This window comes from Ornithorhynchus anatinus, chromosome 12 (assembly GCF_004115215.2).
Source record: "Ornithorhynchus anatinus isolate Pmale09 chromosome 12, mOrnAna1.pri.v4, whole genome shotgun sequence".
In the NCBI taxonomy this organism is placed as follows: Eukaryota; Metazoa; Chordata; class Mammalia; order Monotremata; family Ornithorhynchidae; genus Ornithorhynchus; species Ornithorhynchus anatinus.
Window position 1 is genome coordinate 6,850,047 of NC_041739.1, and position 20,026 is coordinate 6,870,072.

Genomic DNA, 20,026 nt, shown 5'->3' on the forward strand with positions numbered 1-20,026 from the left:
GTTGTATTGCTGTATGGCACTCTCCCAAGTGCTTAGTACCATGCTCTGCATAGACTGTGAGCTCGTCGTGGGCAGGGAATGTGTCCGTTTGTTGTATTGTACTCTCCCGAGTGCCGAGTGCAGTGCTTCGCACACAGTAAGTGCTCAATAAATACGATTGATGACTGACTGATGAAGGATTTCCCCCTCTTTTCCCTGCTGGTCCTCCATAGAAATGGTGCCAGATGGACATTAGCCAAATGATTGGTTTCCATCCAAATGATTGGTTCCAGGCAAAAATCCGGGTCACCTTTGTGTCTCCCCGTACCAGCGAGAGCCCCCGCAACTTTCCCGATCAATAATCGATCAATCAGTCGTATTTACTGAGCCTTTTCCGATGTCCTAAATGTTGAGCAATTGGCTGCTGCCCCATTCTCTTCTCCTGAGGGGGTTGATCAAAATAAGGGAGACTGTAGAGACACGGACATTTAGAAAGAGAGAGACAGAGGAAGAAGAAAAAAAGGCCAAGACAGAAGTGCCCAGCACCGTAGTAAGCATTGTAGACAATACAATCAGATCGCACACAATCCTTGCCTCATGTGGGTTGATAGTCTAAGACAAAGAAGAGGTATTTAATCCCCATTGTGAAGATGAGGAACTGAGACGCAGAGAAGGTGAGTGACTGTCCAAGATTCCACCACAGGAGAACGTTAGAGCTGGGATTAGAGCCCAGGCCCTCTGACTCCCTTAAGTCCCTGGAGCCTTAATAATAATAATTATGGTATATGTTAAGCGCTTACTATGTGAGAAGTTGAGTGGCTCGCCCAAGGTCACACTGCAGACAAGCGGTGGAGCCGGGATTAGAACCCACATCCTCTGACTCCCAAGCCTGTGCTCTTTCCATTAAGTCACGCTGCTTAATGACATGGAAGCTCCAGGCTGCGTGAATTTAGAAGGCACAACTCCATTAAACCTTTCCTGATTAGGCCTTCATTTATTCTTTCGATCAATTATATTTATTGAGCGCTTACTGTGTGCAAAGCACTGTACTAAGCACTTGGTAGAGTACAACCAAGCAGCAGCATGGCTGCATGGGAAGCAGCATGGCTCAGTGGAAAAGAGCCTGGGCTTCGGAGTCAGAGGTGATGAGTTCGACTCCCGGCTCTGCCACTTGTCAGCTGTGTGACTGTGGGCGAGTCACTTAACTTCTCTGTGCCTCAGTTACCTCATCTGTAAAATGGGGATTAACTGTGAGCCTCACGTGGGACAACCTGATTACCCTGTATCTACCCCAGTGCTTAGAACAGTGCTCGGCACATAGTAAGCGCTTAACAAATACCAACATTATTATTATTATTACAACACCAAGCGCCGAGTACAGTGCTCTGCCCACAATAAGCGCTCAATAAATACGATTGAATTGAATGAACAATAAGCAGACAACATTCCCTATCCACAACAAGCTTCTCCCACTGACTTTTCTATAGCTCTTGCCCTTAGTAATAATAATGATGGTATTTGTTAAGCACTTACTACATGCCAAGAACTGTTCTAAGCGCTGAGGGGAGATACAAGGTTATCAGGTTGTACCAGCTTTTTGACCGTCCTATCATTTTCTGCTCCGTTTCACATCAATTCTCTCATACACTGGAGCTGTCATTCTGAAGGGAAGTAAACAGGAAACAGCGGAGGGTAAAAAGGATTTTCCACAGATCATGCTGGGTTGTCCCCATTTTGCAGATGAGGTAACTGAGGCACAGAGAAGCGATTTGCCCAAAGTCACCCAGCTGACAAGAGGCGGAGATGGGATTAGAAAGCACGACCTCTGACTCCCAAGCCCGGACTCTTTCCAACTACGCCACGCTGCTTCTCTGCTGCTTGCCCTTGGATTTCCATCTTTTATTCACCTCTCCCTCAGCCCCGCGGCACTTATGGCCATATTCATAATGTATTCATTTATATCAATGTCCTTGTGCCCCTCTAGACTGTAACTCGTTGTGGGCGGGAAACGTGTCTACCAACTCTGCTATATTGTAGTCTCCGGAGCACTTGGGGCTCGATAAACACGATTGATCGATTGACGGATACCACCTAGCTTGCACGCTTTGCTCCTCTAATAATACCAGAGCGTTATGCCTCACTGACTGTGACTTTGGCTGTCTGGCTGTCCACCTCTTGCTCACATCCCCCCTTTCTGTCCGGAGCTTCGTCCCCCTGCCCCGGCAGACGACCACTCATCGTCGAAGCCTGTGTGAGAATCACATTTCCCCCAGGACCCGTTCTCTTCCCGCCGGCCTCCCCCTTCCACGTGTGGGTATGTAGATGTGTGTATATGTATATGTGTGTATGGCGGGTGCGCTCACGGTTGCAGATGCTTCATGATTCCGACGTGCGTCGTAGGTGGACTGTTCCTGGTTGGGGTTGTTGGGCGCCTGTGTGTGACTTCACCGGGGGGGCGACTTGAGAGGCTCCTGCAGGGAACTCTTGGGCCGTCCAAGAATCTATAATAAATAAATGATAAGTAGGTACTCGTTAAACGCTTACTACGTGCCAAGCACTGTTCTAAGAGCTGGTGTAGATGCAAGTTGATCAGGTGGGACACAGTCCCTGTCCCCTAAGGTGCTCACACTCTTTATCCCCATTTAACAGATGAGGTAACTGAGGCCCGGAGAAGTGAAGTGACAATAATAATAACAATAATTATGGTATTTGTTAAGCATTGACTATGTGCCAAGCACTGTTCTAAGCGCTGGGGTAGATACAAGGTAATCAGCTTGTCCCACGTGGGGCTCACAGTCTTAATCCCCATTTTACAGATGAGGGAACTGAGGCGCAGAGAAGTTAAGTGACTTGCCCAAAGTCACCCAGCTGACCAGCGGCGGAGCCGGCATTAGAAACCACGACCTCTGACTCCCAAACTCCGTGCTCCTTCCGCTAAGCCGTGCTGCCTCACACAGCAGACATGTGGCGGAGCCGGGATTAGAACGCAGGTCCTTATTTATCTTTCCCAACCAGAGCTCCGGGCTGTCCAAATCACAGAAAAGCCACCCTTGGTGTTTAGCAGAATCACTGGATTCCTGTAGACAAAAAGCCATTCCTTCCGTAGTACACACACGCACACACAGACACACACACTCGTGTTTACTACGGAAGGAATAAAAGATTCTAGGTGCATGGAGCTGAAATTCCCAGGGCGATCTGCATAAGGCAGGCTTCAATATCAACAGCCCATCTGACCCTGGAAAAATTTGTCTCACAGGGAAGAGAGAAGAAGGGGCGAAGAGGAATGAACAACAACCACGGAGACTCTTTTGCCTTCTGGCAGCAAAATCCCTTTTCCCTTCTTTTCAAGTCGTACTGCTTCTTCCACATTCCAGGGCTGGAGACTGAGAGCTGGGTGTAAAGCTGATGGGTTGGGGGGTGGCGGGCGGAGGAGGCCTGGGAGGGAAAAAGCCAGCAATTACTCTTCTTATTGTTTATCCCGGCCACTTATCTCCCTCCAGAACAGCTCTGACAGAGCCCAGGAGGTGGAATCCGGCCTCCTCTGGATTACGTGATAACTGAAGGAGCCAGAAGACTGGAAGAAAGGCTTGATTTTATCCAAACCAGCCAGCCAATCAAACATTAACATTTATTGCGAGCATTAATTCATTCAATCGTACTTAGTGAGCGCTTGTGGTGCGCAAATCACCGTACTAAGAGTTAGGGAGGGTTCGACAGAGTGAATAGACAGGATTCTGGCCCTCAAAGGAGCTAGCAATCTAGAGGTTATAAAGGCTTTCTTTACATTCTTCATCAAAGGTCCCATTTCTCCCTGTCACACGTGCAGTCCCGTGTTGCATTTTGTTTGGGTCACTTACTAAAAGAAGTTTCCGAGCACAGAAGCAAGGGTAAAGCGGAATTTGTCGAAAGGAAATCAATCTCAGCTCCAGAAGACTCTTTCGTGCCACTTTAGCAAAGGAGACTCTGGAGGTTTGCTCACCCAGAGCACACATTTGGGTGGCTCTTTGATTAGAAATGCCCCTTTGAAGTGAAGATTACCGTAATGATGTTAAAGTCACTCTTGGAAATGGGGTGATGGTTCCTTTATTTCATTGTTCTATAAGGATAATATACATGCAACCCATGGACACTGTGAGTCTTTAACCATGACAAAAATAATAATAATAATAATAACAATCATAATAAATTAAGGCAGAGCATGTATTCACCATCTCTCCCTCCTCGAAGTCTTGTGACGGGATTTCACAGCAATGGAAACAACAATATGACTTTAAGGTTAAATGACTCCGATGTCCAAAATGCAGTTTTAGGTCATCCTACTCATTGGACAGAGAACCGTTTCCAGAGATTCATCTTCCAGGCCATTTACTAGCCCGCTGGGCTCAATAAATGTCAAACAGCAACGTGTAGAATTCTGACAGTCATGAATTTGCAAATGTAAATATTCAAAAGACAAACATTCCTATTTATTCTGCCCTCCGCCTGTTGCCAAAAACCCCAGCGCGGTGCCATTTCTCCATTCACCCTTCTATTTGAACTCCTGCTCGTTCGGGAAGCGTCTTTCGAGGAGAATCTGGATGAATAACCCAATTACCACAATCATCCACGCTCCGTGAGGCAAGAGTGTTTATTTGGACTTGAAGAGTCCACTCCTAACTTCCTGACGACTCAACTAATTGAAGAAAAATAAACTCTGGAGTGTGAGCAAGATCCTTTTTTTTTCCCTCTGAAACGAAATGCACAGGAAGGGACTGTGAGTGGGGGCAGGTCCGAGTCCAGAGTTCAGTCGCCTTTGTCGCACGGTGGAAAGAAACCTGCAAGATGAACTCGGGTCCGGCCCCTGCCAACAACTCACACCTCTCGGACTTCACACCCAAGCGGGACAGCGTGAGCTTGCATCACTCACCACGGCCCCCACACGCACAAAAACCAACACAAAACGCACATTCACCCAGTCAGTGACTCTATTGTATCTGGGAGTCCCACGTGGGACAGGAACTGTGCCCAACTCTGTGTCCATCCCAGCGTTTAGTACAGCGCCTGGCACAGAGTAAATGCTCAAAACCCGTCACCATTATTATCATCATTCTTATTAACAGGGCACTTTCTGTGTTTACAGCTCTGTCCTGAATCCTATAGTAGACGAGATCTCTTCCCTCAACTTATACACACTCACACAACTCATACACACAAACACACAAACACAAAACACACAGTCAGTGAATCTACTGTATCCATAGGGCGCTCTGCTGTGTTTCCAGCTCTGTCCCGAAATCCATAGTAGACACACACGCACACAGGGAAAAGCCAGAAGCACACCCTACACCGGTAGAAAAACCCACAGTTACAAATACATTCATTCGTTCATTCCTTCTATCGTATTTACTGAGCGCTTACCGTGTGCGGAGCGCCGTACTAAGCGCTTGGAAAGTACCACTGGGCAACAGATAGAGACAATCCCTGCCCCACAAGGGGATCAAATCCATCCCACAAATAAATAATAATAATAATAATAATAATGAGGGTATTTGTCAAGCGCTTATCACGTGCCAAGCACTGATCTAAGCACTGGGGGAGATACAAGGTTCTCAGGTTGTTCCACGTGGGGCTCACAGTCTTCATCCCCATTTGACAGATGAGGGGAGTGAGGCCCAGAGAAGTGAAGTGACTTGCCTAAAGTCACCCAGCTGACGAGTGGCGGAGGTGAGATTAGAACCCACGACCTCTGACTCCCAAGCCCGGGCTCTTGCCATTTAGCAAATCCACCAGGACGGGCTTGCCCCTAGAGTCCCGCACCTCCACCTAAACTCTGGGCTGCCTGGCACATAGGAAGCGCCTAACACATGCCTGTAAGAAAAAATAACCCAAACCAAAAACCAAAACGCTCACCAACAGAGCTTTCCCCAGGTGGGTTTAGCCCCCTGGATACCCGTACTTGTCTGCCGCGTGACCTTGGGCGAGTCACTTAACTTCTCTGGGCCTCAGTTACCTCATCTGTGAAATGGCGATGAAGAGTGTGAGCCCACTTGGGACAAGCCGATGACCTTGTATCTACCCCCTGCGTCCACGGCGACTTACTATCTGCCAATCACTGTTCTAAGCGCCGGGGAGGATACAAGGTAAATCAGGTGATCCCAGGTGGGGCTCACAGTCTTCATCCCCATTTTACAGATGAGGTCACTGAGGCCCAGAGAAGTGAAGTGGCTTGCCTAAAGTCACCCAGCTGACAAGCGGAGGGGCCCGGGCTCTTGCCACTGAGCCCCGCTGCTGGGAGGGAGGGGAGCGGAGAGGAGGATTGGGGGAGAAGGACCTGGGGGGGAGGACCGGGGTGGGGGGTGGGAGGTGAACTTGGGGGACAGGACCCGAGGGAGGACCGAGGGGGAGGAGGACCCGCGGAGGGGAGGACTCGGGGGCAGGACCTGGGGGAGGGAGGGACCCGGGGTTGAGGGGGGGAGGGAGGCTGGGGGGGAGGATCTGGAAGGGAGAAGGGCCTGGGGGGGAGGAGGACCCGGGGGGGAAGACCTGGGGGGCAGGACTTGGGGAGGGAGGACCTGGGGGGCAGGACTTTGGGGTAGGAGAGGACCTGGGGGGCAGGACTTGGGGAGGATTGCGGGGTGACTTGGGGGGAGGACCTGGGGAAGGATCCGGGAGGGGGGAGGACCTGGTGGGGAGGACCTGGGGGGCAGGACTTGGTGGGGGAGAGGACCTGGGGGGCAAGACTTGGGGGGGGAGGACCTGAGGGCAGGACTTGGGGGGGAAAGGACCTGGGGGGCAGGACATGGGGGGGAGAGGACCTGGGGGGCAGGACTTTGGGGGGAGAGGACCTGGGGGGCAGGACTTGCGCGGGGTGGGGGGACCTGGGGGTGGTGAGGACCTGGGGGATGGGGAGGAGCCGGGTGGGAGGAGGACCGGGAGGGGAGAAGGAGTTGGGGGGAGGATTGGGGGGCGGGGGAGGCCCCGGGGGGGAGGAGGCGGGCCTGGGGGGGGGGGGGGAGTGAAGGGGGCGGGGGCTATCGTAGGGGCAGGCAGAGGGGCAGGACTGGCCGCAGCCCAGCCCCGGGGGGGCGGGGCCCGCACCGCACCGCACAGCACCGGGGGAGGGGACACGGATGGGAGCCCCCCCCCCGCAAAGCCCCCACCCCCCGAGCCCCAGCGGCCCTCTTCCCTTCCCTCCCTCCCTCCGTCCGTCCCCGTGCGGCCCTTGGGCCCTCGGTCCGGCCGGCCCGCCCACCGGAGGACCGGCCGGCCCGGCGCCCCATAAAAGGCCGGCCGCCGGGGTGGGGGACACAGACACACACCGCACACACACACGACACACACACCCCCCACCCCCCCCCACCCCCCACACAGAGGGGGCTGAGCCCGGAGGGACCGTCGCGGGCGGAGGCATGCACGTCAACGGCAAGGTGGCCCTGGTCACCGGGGCGGCCCAGGGCATAGGCAGAGCCTTCGTCGAGGAGCTCCTCAACCAGGGGGCCAAGGTAATCCCTCCCTCCCTCCATCCCCCCTCCATCCCCCCTCCATCCCCCCCTCCATCCCCCCTCCATCCCCCCGTCCCCCCCTCCGGCCTCCCGGCCGTCGGCACCAGCTCCACCATCCCCATCCCCATTCCCACGGTCCCGGGGAAGCGCTGACCATAACCGTCGTCGTGGCGTTGAAGTGCTTCCTGTTCGTCCGACGGCATCTATCGAGCGCTTATTACGTGCGGAGCACCGTACTAAGCGCTCGGAATGTACCGGTCGGCTTACTGTGCGCAAAGCGCTGCTCTGAGACCGCGTAGGGGCCCGGCGCCGTACTAAGCGTCCCTCCCTCCCTCCCTCCGTCCTGGCCCGGGCCGGTCCTTGCCCCCCGGGGGGTTGGGAGGGGAGCTGGGTCCTCCGGGGTCGGTCCCCCCGGGGTCTTCTCCTCCCCGGGTCCCCCGGGGTCCCTCCCTCCGGAGCTGACGTCCGTCTCCCCCCGGGTCCTTGTCCTTCCTTGTCGTCCCCGTCCCCCCCACCCCCCGTCCCCTGGGTCCCCCGGGGTCCCCGCCGCAGGTCGCGCTGGTGGACCTCAATGGCGAAGCTGGGGAAGAGTGCAAAGCCGCCCTGGACCAGGTCTTCGACGCCCAGAAGACGCTGTTCCTCCAGTGCGATGTGGCCGACCAGGACCAGCTCAGAGGTAAACCGAGGCCGGGGGGCCGGGGAGGGATGGGGGGCGGGGGCTGGGGGGCGGCTGGCAGTCACCACCCGTCCCGTCAGAACACCCGGCTCTGCAGCACGGACTCCCAAACATCCTCCTCCTCCTCCTCCTTCACCTCTTCTTCTTCCTCTACCTCTTCCTCCTCCTCCAACAACTCTGCTTCCTCCTCCACCTGCTCCTCTTCCTCTTCCTCCTCCTCCTCCAACTCTTCTTCCACCTCCTCCTCCTCTTCCTTCTACCTCCTCCTCCTCTTTCTTCACCTCCTCCTCCTCCTCTTCCTTCTACCTCCTCCTCCTCCTTCTTCACCTCCTCCTCCTCCTCTTCCTTCTACCTCCTCCTCCTCCTTCTTCACCTCCTCCTCCTCCTCTTCCTTCTACCTCCTCCTCCTCCTTCTTCACCTCCTCCTCCTCTTCCTTCTACCTCCTCCTCCTCCTTCTTCACCTCCTCCTCCTCTTCCTTCTACCTCCTCCTCCTCATCCTTCTTCACCTCCTCCTCCTCCTCCTCCTCCTCCTGCACCTCCTCCTTCTGCTCTTCGTCCTCCTCCTTTCATCCCCAGGAGCTGTTGGGGCAAGCCATATAGTCCATCAACAGGGTTACTCTCCTCCCCCTCCCCTCCTCACACACTTCAAAGCCCTACTGAAGGCCCGTCTCTTCCAAGAGGCCTTCCCAGACCAAGCCGCCCTTTTCCTCTTCTCCCACTTCCTTCTGCCTCACCCTGATTCCCTCCCTTTTCTCTCCCTCCCCCTCCCCCCGCCCCACAGCACTTATATAGAGATCTGTCATTTTATTTCTTTATATCGATGTCTGTTTATTGGTACTGATGTCCATCTTCCCTCCTCACTCCCCCCTCCCACCCCCCCAGACTGTGAGCTTGTTGTGGGCAGTGATGGTCACGCTTTTTGTTGCTGCATTATACTTTCCCAAGCGCTTAGTACGGTGCTCCGCGCATACTGAGCACTCGATAAACACGACTGAATGAATATTGAGTGTTTTACTATGTGCGGAGCGCCGGACTGAGCGCTTGGTTGAACGTGCCCTTGCCTGTAAGGAGTCTAGAGGGGGAGACAACGGACATTAGCAGAAATAATGAAAAGAAAAAATGGGGATCGAGACTGCGAGCCCCACAGGGGCCAGGGACTGTGTCCGATCCGAGATGCTTGTATCCACCCCAGAGGTTGGTACGGAGCCTGGCACATGGTAAGCGCTTCACGGATACCACAGTTATTATAAGTGCTGGGGGGCGGGGCGGGCGTCCCACAACCGCAACCAAAACCTTGGAAGTGTCATCCTTTAAAACTAGGGAAACTGAAATGTAAATCAAAGTCTAAACTTCTGGAGGGTAGGGTCCTGCTCTCTGATCCTCTCCAAGGGCTTATCGCAGAAGGAAGGGCTCAATAGATACCACCGATGATTGATGGATTGAAAGGGGAGATCGATTTGAATTTCTCCCAGAACCACGCTCGGACTGGATAGGGGCAGTGGGCAAAGGCAGCAGTGTTTCCTTTCTAAATGAGTTAAAACGTTTGAGTGAAAGGCTCACGTCCCAAGCGTTCGTTCCTCTGTTCTTCCCTGTCAAAAATATGTTCCTTACCCTCCGTGTCGCATTATATCATTGTTTTCCGTGAACGATTGTAAACTTGGCTCTGGAGGAAATCCCTATAAAGACTCACCCGAAAGCATTACTGTTCCACGCTCCTCTCCCCCCGGGGAGGTCGACGGACTTGTGTAAAGCTAATATTAGTTTAGGGAAGATTCTAAACAGATGGGATCACTTGGAATCCTGGCAGATTTGCATAGACTCTCTTGTTGTCTTCCAGTGTGTCAGCCATAAGGAAAAATGCTTTTTGCGAATGTTTCGACGCCCTCACGTTATCTATAATAAGTGGAGCGTTTTGAAAACGTAATTTTCTCTTTTTATGTAACTGAGAAGCTGAATGCTAACACGACTCAAGATTTCTCGGAGCGTATTTCGTCTCTCACGACCGAGAGGGAAATCAGTGGTGGTTCACTCCGTGGTATTTCTTGAGCCCTTACTGTGCACAGAGCACTGTACTAAGTGCTCGGGAGCAGATGATAAGTTGGTGGACATGACCCCTGCCCTGAGGAATCGATCCATGATATTTATTAAATGCTTACTGAGTGCGGACTTCTGGACTAAGTCCTTGGGAAAGGACATTCCAACGGAATAGGTGATCAAGTTCCCTGTCCACAACGAAGAGCTTAAAAGTCTAGAGGGGAGACAGTTATTGATAGAAATAAAAAAAATTAAGACGCCTGCAGTCTTGGGGGTGTGGGGCCAGACGTTAAAATAAATGACAGATCGGGGAAGAAGTGTTCAAGATAAAAATCACACCAACGACTCTTTAGAAGGAGGCTGCGCTCGGGAGAGGAAAATGAAAATTCTTAGGTGCCTATTCGGGGAGGTCTTGTGGCTGGTTGTTTGCGGAAGTCGTGCAGCTGGGTTCAGAAAATGGGAAGGAGGAAAAAGGGAATAAAAATAAATGGACAGAGGAGAACCCCCACCTAAAAATAGAATTCTGAGTAACAATCTTATCGTATTGGGGTGCGGATGGCACAGCGCCTTTCTCGTCGGCCTTTATCCACTTCCAAGCCTAATCCTTTGTGGAGCAGATACCCAGAATACAAAGGACGGTGACTAAATGCCTAAGCAGCACCGAGCAGTTTCCTAATGAAGGCGGCTTCCGCTTAGCGAAATGCTCATTTTACATTGTGGAATTTGGGGTTAGAAAATTCTGGATACGGCTACAGATGCGGCTTCGGTTTAACTGAATGGCTACGGCCGAGTCTGCGCCCCATAATAACGACGGTGTGATGATGGTATCTGTCGAGCGGTTACTATGAGTTCTAATCACTGGGGTAGATACAAATTTTTCAGATTGGACACAGTCTGGAGAAAGGGGGTGATGTCGAATGGTGTCACCCCACGGCCCTCTGGATGCAGTGGACTGTAAGCTCGCTGTGGGCAGGGGATGTGTCTGTTTATTGCTTATTGTACTCTCTCAAGCGCTCAGCGCTCCAAGCACAGTAAGCGCTCAATAAATAGGATTGAATGAATGAGGCAGCTGCCCGGGACCCACGTTCTCGGGGGGGCAAAGCACAAATTTTAGACTCCCCATTATTGATTAGCTGGAGGTGCTGCTGGAGTCACTCTCTGATTCCCCGACCCCTTCCTCCTCTCACTCCCTCCTCCCTTATCGCTCCTCCCCGCCCCCAACCAGGGAACAGACTCGGATGCTGTCTCCCTCCTCCCTCCATCGCATCCTCTCCCACCTTCATTCCTGGTCTGCCCCAATCCCGGCGAATTGGCCCGGACCCCTCCCCGCCTCCCAGGACTGACCTGGGCCGCTGTTTGCAGGATGGAAGGAGGCAGGCCGGGAAATCCCGGGAGATAAGGGAGTGAAGGTAGGCCCTGTCCTTATGGAGGAGAGGCTCGGGAGCCAGGGAAAGGAACTTGAATTTTAATTCGGATGGGGTGAGAAACCAATGAAGAGGGATGGTCAGAATCATCATTTACGCAGTAGTGCGATGAATGGCCTGGGAACGCTCAGATCCAGGGAGCGGGGATCAATGCAGGGTGATGGATGAAGGAAGATGCAGGGAGCTGAAGACCAGCACTAGGACCGGGCTGCCACAGAGAAGGAGTGTGGGAAGATGTGAGAGACTTTGGTGAAGGACAAACCTTGCTCTGTGACCTCACTCCTTCCCCTCTTGCCTTTTATGTTCTGGGTTCTCAGGGCGTCAGAATTCACCCTCTTCCCAAATCAGAGCCCCTCGAGACTGCAAGCTCGTCATGGGCAGGGAACGCGTGGACCACCTCTTCTACTCTCCCAAGTGCTTAGTACAGTGCCCCGCACGTGGAAAGCATTCAATAAATATGATTGCTGGATTGATCGCTCCAGGCTCTCCTAGGGCCTTCTTATAACACAGATGCTTAAAAAATGGTGCCTAGGGAGTTGAAATCGGGGGGCGACGCATTGGAAGTTTGTCTGAACTCGTTTAGGTGCCCGCTGCTTCTGCTACACCATTTTTTTCCCTCGCTTTTTAAAATCCCAATCTATTTTCTCCATAACCTAAGCTGGGTTGAATCTCCCCAGCACTTAGAACAGTGCTTTGCCCATAGTAAGTGCTTAACGAATACCAACATTATTATTGTTCTTCAAATAATTTCCCCTCAGAGCTGCATTGTTGACTCGGGGCTCACTATGTAGTAGGGTGGGAAGGTGGGCAACTTTCTCCCATTGAAAGATGAGGAAATTGAGGCAGAGGGTGATTAAATGACTTCCCCAAGGTGATACAGCAGGTCAGAGGCAAAGCCGGAATGGAAACCCTCAACTCCTGACCCCCAGTACAGCGCTCGACTTTCTAAAGAAGCTGATGATGAGTGTTGTAAATTGTGTGTTGCCGGTTACTGGCTAGCTGCTGAAGGGAAGACTGGGAGGAGGAGAATGGGTTGGGAGGAAAGGGGAGGACGAGAACAAAGAAGGAGCAATGACAGGGTTGGGAGATGGGGTTCAATCCCAAAGCAGACCCACCTCGGGCGGGTTAGATTTTACCGTGTCAATCAACAACCGTCCCGCCGTCCATTTTGAGGCCTGAGATAGAGGGCGATAGCATTGTCCCTGTATAAACGATGCATCCTTCCGTTTCTCTGGAGGAAGGCTACCCAAGGTCACCCAGTGAATGGGTGGCAGATTTTTCTTGAAGGGCTCAATTGTCTGCCCTATTCTTAGTAGCCACGTTGTCTGCACAAAAGACAATGCAGTCCCCGGCTTTGCCTTCGAGGAGTGAAAGTAACCGCGGTGCTTACTGTGTGCAGAGTACCGTGCTGAGCACTGGAAGAGAATACACGATTGGGGACTCTGAAGGGTAAAAGACATTCACCAAGCCAAGATTAATAAATGGCAAAACCACTGATGATAGACTATATACACCAGCACCCTCTTCACTGTAGGTAGTTGAGGATAATTGGCAACCTCCTTTCCCAATTCTCCTGCCCCTCACATACTGCTTTTGCATTCCATAGAAATCCTGCAGGTCAGAGGCCGGAGGGGGAGGGGACGGGGAGCGGGGGCTCTTTCCCCGTGAGGATTAAAGTTTTCCCTGCTGAATTGAAGTTTAAAAGAGATAGTCATTTCTAGTCAGAGCCAAATTAAGGAGGCTGAACTTCGGTTTGACAGTTGCGTTTAACCTCAAATACACCAGAGTTCCCTGGACAAGCTGGGGAGAGCGGAAAAGAGTTAACTGTGGATTTTGACATGACCTCTCCCTCTTGCCCCCTGCTCTATCCTTCCATTTTCACTAAAGGCTTCTGATAAGGGGGATAATAATAATAATAATGTTGGTATCTGTTAAGCGCTTACTATGTACCGAGCACTGTTCTAAGCGCTGGGGTAGACACAGGGGAATCAGGTTGTCCCACGAGGGGCTCACAGTCTTAATCCCCATTTTACAGATGAGGTAACTGAGGCACTGAGAAGTTAAGTGACTTGCCCAAAGTCACACAGCTGACAAGTGGCAGAGCCGGAGTTTGAACCCATGACCTCTGACTCCGAAGCCCGTGCTCTTTCCAGTGAGTCACGGGATCTGAGCCAGTGATGGTGATTGAGAAGAGAAAATCAGTAAATGCCAGCCCTGGAGGCTGCATCCATATATTTTAAAACCAAGGGTAAACTCCATAGGCACGGGCAAATTTTGTGATTTATTTTTTTTTGTGCCGATACATTTGTGATCCTCCGAATCTCCCCATCAGTGAAGTTCTTCAGGGAAGATCCATTTGCACAGGTCTACATCAATTCTGATGCTGTTTGGAATGGAAACCATCAAAACCCAACATCATTTATAGCAGCAACTAACCTCAATTAGGTCTAAAGAAATTGAGAGGTGAATGATTGGCTAAAAATACACTTTGACTATTCCTTTTGTAAACATAACACTGTAGATTCGACATGTCTTTTTAGACCTCCAAGAGTTAACAGATGTTGTTTATCGCCATCTGTTATTGCAGTCTAATAACTTCTTGAGGCTAAAGGAAAGTTTTGGACGGTCCAAATAGACTTATAAAGTAGTTTTGCGTAAGATGGCGAAAGATTTCACTGTGTTGGGCTCCTGAGAGAGTATCATAGAGTTACTAAGATATGATCCCTGCCCACAGGGAACTCATAAGCTAGCGGGCAAGACAGACACTAAAAGAAACTACAGATTCTAAAAATAAGTTGTATGGAGGTGGAACCCGGATAGTTTTGCTGGCATGACTTTTTTCAGAATCAGTATGAATGGAGGCACTAAAGTCAAAACAGATTTGTTTGCTGTAATCATAACGGAAATAAAATTTCATTTGAACAGTTCCTTTAAATCACCTTCAAGATAGAATGTAGGTTTCACGGTAGAAAACATAAATTTGAATTGTAATTCAAGAGTAATGCTTTTTATTGGAAAAATGAATGGAATTGAAATTCACTGAGCATTTCTTTTTTAAATTAGATACTTTTAGAAAAGTGGTTGACCATTTTGGAAGACTGGACATCTTGGTCAATAATGCTGGTGTGAATAATGAAAAGAACTGGGAAAAAACTGTGCAAATCAATTTGGTAAGTAGTCTCTGAATTTTATGCTTTCCCCCTTAAATGGTCAGGCACAAAGACATTTATAAAGAAACAAAATTCAGACCAACTCTTCTTGAGATGAATTGATCTATCAAGAATAACAGTCATACCCTGAGAGAAAAGAGAAAACTGCAGAATTTGAGAGAGAGACAGAAGGGTGATGAAGTTGCGGTGTGGGGAGGGATGAGGGAGAGAGAGAGTGTATATTTGCCTTTGAAAAACAGGAAAACTTTCTGGTCCTAGGTCTAGAGGTGAATGTCTAAAATACAAAGAGGAAGTTGTGGTCATTTTTGAAGTTGTCTTTTAAGACAACAATGGAAAATATAAACATAGGACATTCTAGTAAAATCAAAACCCACAGCAATGATATGTTTGGCTTGGCAGTATGTACATTTCAGGACTTTGAGTTGTTTTGTTATTGTGAGGCTGTCTGTGACGTTGATGGTGATCCGATAGCTGCTACTATACATGCTATGACATTTGCTGAGCGTTTACTAGAGTGCCTAGCAAATAGCTGGGGTAGGTCCTAGCTAATCAGGTTGGACACAGTCCATACCCCACGTGGGGCTCACCGTCTTCATCCCCATTTCACAGATGAGGTAACTGAGGCCCAGAGAAGTTAAGTGATTTGCCCAAGGTCACCCAGCAAACAATTGGCAGAACTGGGATTCAACCCAGGTCCTTCTGACTCCCAGGCCCGGGCTCTGTCCACTAGGCCATGGTACTTCTCCGTTCTGCTATAGCTGCCACAATGAGAAGCTGCCCTCTGACATGTTTTCCTTCTTCCAAAATACCTTTCCTAATGTTCTCACACTGTGTCGCAAGTTCTTCGTGGTCAGAAAAATAATAAATAGGTTTATCAGCAGATGGTAGGAATGTCGTTGGATTTGGAAACCCAAACCAGTCAAAACACAGCTAGGTTTGGGGCTCGAGAATAGAATCCAAGCCACCAGAATTCTGTCTGGACCTGCAGAAGCCTACAACTCTCCACCCACCAGGCATTTGCTCCTTATCAATTGGCATGGGTCAGGGGAAATGTGTTTCCTCCGTTTTTAGTTTGCTTTTGAAAAGCAGTAGGATATCTGGCATCTTCTCCAGCGCTTAGCACAGTGGCTGGCCCTTAGAAGGTGCCTAATAAATTCAATGAATTGTACTTACTTAATGTTACCAATGCCAGGTAAGCAACGGATGTTCAGTAGAGATTGGCCGATCCATCAGGCATATTTATTGAGTGCTTACAGTGAGCAGGGCACTGTATTAAGCACTTGGGAAAGTACAGCACAAAAATAAAATAGACAAATTCCCTGCCCACAACAAGCTTACGGTCTAGAGGGGGAGACAGAAATTAATAGAAATAAATCAATTACAGATCTGAATATAAGTGCTGTGGGGTTGGGGGTGGGTGGGGAATAAAAGGAGCAAGAGAGGATGACGCAGAAGAGAGTGAGAAAAGACGAACTGAGGGCTTAGTCAGGGAAGATCTCTGGGAGGAGATGTGCCTTCTTCAGTAAGACTTTAAAGGTAGAGAGAGTAATGGCCTGTCAGATATGAAAAGGGAGGGATTTCCAGGTCAGAGGCAGGACACGGGCAAGAGGTCAGTGGTGAGACAGATGAGATCAAGATAGAGTGAGAGCAGGTTGGCATTAGAGGAGCAAAGTGTGCTGGCTGGGCTGGAGTAGGAGAGCAGCGAGGTGAGATAGGAGGGGGCGAGATATTGAGTGCTTTAAAACTGATGATAAGAAGTTTCTGTTGGCTGTGGAGGTAGATGGGCAACCCCTGGCAGTTCTTAAGGAGCGGGGAAATATGGTCTGAATGTTTTTATACGAAAATGATCAGTGCTGCAGAATGAAGTAGGGACTGGAGTGAAGAGAGACAGGAGGAAAGGAGGTCAGCAAGGGGGTTGATACAGTAATCAAGGTGGGATCTGGGAAATATCTGGATTAACGCATTAGCAGTTTGGATGGAAAGGAGAGGATGGATTTTAGCGATGTCGTGAAGGTGGAACCGACAGGATTTAGGGATAGATTGAATATGTGGGTTGAATGAGAGAGAGGACTCCAGGATAATGCCATGGATATGGGTTTGTGAGACAGGAAGGATGGTGATGCTGTCTACAGCGATGGGAAAGTCAGGGGGAGAAGAGGGTTTGGGTGGGGAGATAAGGAGTTCTTTTTGGACAAGTTAAATTTGAGGTGATGGCAGGACGTCCAGGTAGAGATGTCTTGAAGGCAGGAGGAATTGCAAGACTGCAGAGAGGGAGAGAGATCGGGGCTGGAGGTGGAGATGTGGGTATCATCCACCTAGAGGTGGTAGTTGAAGCCATGGGAGCGAAAGAGCTCTCCTGAGAAGTGGGTGTAGATGGAGAACAGAAGGGGACCCAGAACTGAACCTTGAGGGACCCCCACAGTCAGGGGGTGGGAGGCAAGGGAGGAGCCTGGGAAGGAGTCGGAGAATGAACAGCCAGAGAGTTAAGAGGAGAACCAGGAGAGGAGAGCATCCATGGAGCCAAGGTTGGATAGTCTTTCCAGGAGAAGGGGGTGGTAGACAGTGTCAAAGGCAGCTGAGAGGTCAAGGAGGATTAGAACGGACTAGAGACCTTTGGATTTGGCAAGAAAGAGATCATCGGTGACCTTCGAGAGGGTGGTTTCTGGGGAGTGAAGGGGGACGGACGCCAGATTGGAGAGGTCAAGGAGAATTTGCTGATAATGACTGTGAACTCACTGTGGGCAGGGAACATACCTGCCAACTCTGTAATGCCCTCTCACAAGCGTTTAGTATAATCAGTCAATCAGTGGTATTTATGGAACGCTTACTGTGTGCGGGGCACTGTACTGAGTGCTTGGGAGAGTACAACACAGCAGAATCAGCATATTGCCCGCCCATAACAAGCAGTGCTCTGTACACCGTGAGAACTCAATAGATAGCGTGGATAATGGTGATGAAGATGATAAGTCACTTGTGGAAAGTATTAAGTAAAGGAAAATTGACAGGATTTTCAATATATCAGAAAGTGCCCACTTTCCCAAGACCCAACAAAAAGCTGAAGATATCAATTCAGAGGCACTACTATCCATGAGGTTAAACAAAATATGCTTGTCTTTTCCGAATGAGCCTCTGGCAGTCAGAAAAACCCTCACACTTCCCTGACTTCTTCTTAATACCCCCATCCCCCAATCTAAAATATATTCAGAAAATTCTCAGGATAAGCTGGGGAAACCGGGAAGATTATGAAGGTTTTTTGTTTTCTTTTCTTTTGTAAGGTATTTGTTAAGTGTGTACTTTGTATCAAACACTGTTCTAAACCCTGGGGTAGGTACAAGCTAATTAGGTCTGACAGACTGTGAGCCCCAAGCAGGACAGGGACTCTTAAGTAGGAGGGAGAACAGGTGTTTCATCCCCATTTTACAGTGGAGGAAACTGAGACACAGAGAAGTTAAGTGACTTGCCCAAGGTCACACAGCAAGCGATTGGCGGGGCCGGGATTAGATCCCAGGTCCTCTGACTCACAGGTCCATGCTCCTTCCACTAGGCCACGCTGCCTCCCTGTCCCACCTGGGGGTCACAGTCCAAATAGGAGTAAGAATAGATATAAAATCACCATTCTACAGATGAGGAAATTGAAGCACGGAGAAGTCAAGTGACTACTTGCCCAAGGACACCCAAGAGGAAAAAAAAACCGTAGCATTTAAGCGCTTCCTTTCCACCAGACATTGTTCTAAGCTCTGGGGTAGATACAAGATAATCAGCTTGGACACGGTCCCTGTCCCGCATAAGACTTACAGTCTTAATCCCCATTTGGCAGATGAGGTAACTGAGGCCCAGAGAAGTGAAGCGACATACCCAAGGTCACCCGGCAGACAAGTGGAGGAGCCGGGCTTAGAAACCATATCGTTCTGACTGCCAAGCCCAGGTTCTTTCCACTGGGCCAAGCTGCTTCTACCAGCTCTGATTTCATTGTCATTCAGGGGGACCGAGCATGACTCTGTCTTCTCCAGGGCAGAGGGTGACAGGTAATGTCGGAAGAAGCAGCGGTGCCTTTCGGGCTGAACAAGGACGGGTGGCCCGTCACCCCCACTCTCCCTACAACTCTGCTAAAGCAGCAGCTTCAAACTCTCCTCAGAGAGGAGTTTCCCTGGGGTCCGTTGGAGAACCCCCTCTAACGGACCCCAGGGAAACTCCTCTCTGAGACCACCCTAACCCCCCTGATGAGCCCCCCCAAAATAAGAATCACTCCTGCCAGGCCAGGACCCCTTGGGGCGTCCCCGCCTCCTGGAACAGAACCCACTCCTGTGTGACTAACAGGCCACCCTACAGACCCTTCATAATGAAGAATAGACAAGCAACGTGGTGGCCCAGTGGCAAGAGCGCAGGCCTGGGAGTCAGAGGACGTGGGTTCTAATCTTGCCTCCGCCACTTGTCTGCTGTGGGACCTTGGGCAAGTCACTTCACTTCTCTATGCCTCGGTTAAAATGGGGATGCAGAGTGTGAGCCCCATGTGGGACAGGGACTGTGTCCACCCTGATTAGCTTATATCCACCCCAGTGCTTAGAATAGCGTGTGGCACTTGGTGAGCCCTTAACAAATACCATAAATATGTTATTATTATTAAGATAGTAAGCTCCTTGAGGGCAGGGATTGTGCCTACCGAATCTGCTCAATTGTCACCTCCCAAGTTCAGCGCCCTGCACACAGTAAGGGTTCAATTAAAACCAGTGACTCGTCGAACCTTCTCCTATCTGTCCAAGTAGGCAGAGCCTCAAATATAAAAGGACAATTTCACATTTTTCTGTGCTGTAAAAAGAGTGTCACTGGGCCAGGTTGATGTCTCTTGTTGTTATTCCTCCACTGAGAGAAGTCAGATGGGAGTTTCAGGAGTGGCTCCTTTTGAATTTGGACTTTTTGTTTACCGTGCCACTTATTTGAGAGACTGGATCGATAATTGTTTTTTGAGGGCCTGTTGTGTGCAGAGCACTGTACTAAGCGCTTGGGAGATTACAGAAGCAGTGTGGCTCAGTGGAAAATACACAGGCTTGGGAGTCAGAAATCATGGGTTCTAATCCCGGCTCCGCCGCTCGTCAGCTGTGTGACTTTGGGCAAGTCACTTCACTTCTCTGTGCCTCAGTTACCTCATCTGTCAAATGGGGATGAAGACTGTGAGCCTCACATGGGACAACCTGATTACCCTGTATCTACCCCAGCGCTTGGAACAGTGCTCGGCACATGGTAAGTGCTTAACGAATAC

The 20,026-nt window shown here is 50.4% G+C and overlaps 1 protein-coding gene and 1 long non-coding RNA gene across 3 annotated transcripts in view; one reads left to right on the top strand and one right to left on the bottom strand.

Moving 5' to 3' along the window:
- Positions 1-7,731, bottom strand: part of LOC114815428 — a 60,189-nt gene extending 52,458 nt beyond the window's left edge. For both annotated transcript variants that reach the window (XR_003763191.2, XR_005660602.1), the window contains exons 1-2: positions 7,618-7,731; positions 2,343-2,480 (exon numbers count right to left, since the gene is read on the bottom strand). This is a non-coding gene — a long non-coding RNA (uncharacterized LOC114815428). The remainder of the gene's footprint in view (positions 1-2,342; positions 2,481-7,617) is intronic.
- The window catches only part of HPGD (15-hydroxyprostaglandin dehydrogenase), a 42,957-nt gene continuing 30,157 nt past the window's right edge, over positions 7,227-20,026 (top strand). Inside the window, exons 1-3 of the mRNA XM_029076380.2 lie at positions 7,227-7,463; positions 8,016-8,139; positions 14,663-14,769. Coding sequence (XP_028932213.1) covers positions 7,371-7,463; positions 8,016-8,139; positions 14,663-14,769 — 324 coding nt within the window. The 5' untranslated portion in view covers positions 7,227-7,370. The remainder of the gene's footprint in view (positions 7,464-8,015; positions 8,140-14,662; positions 14,770-20,026) is intronic.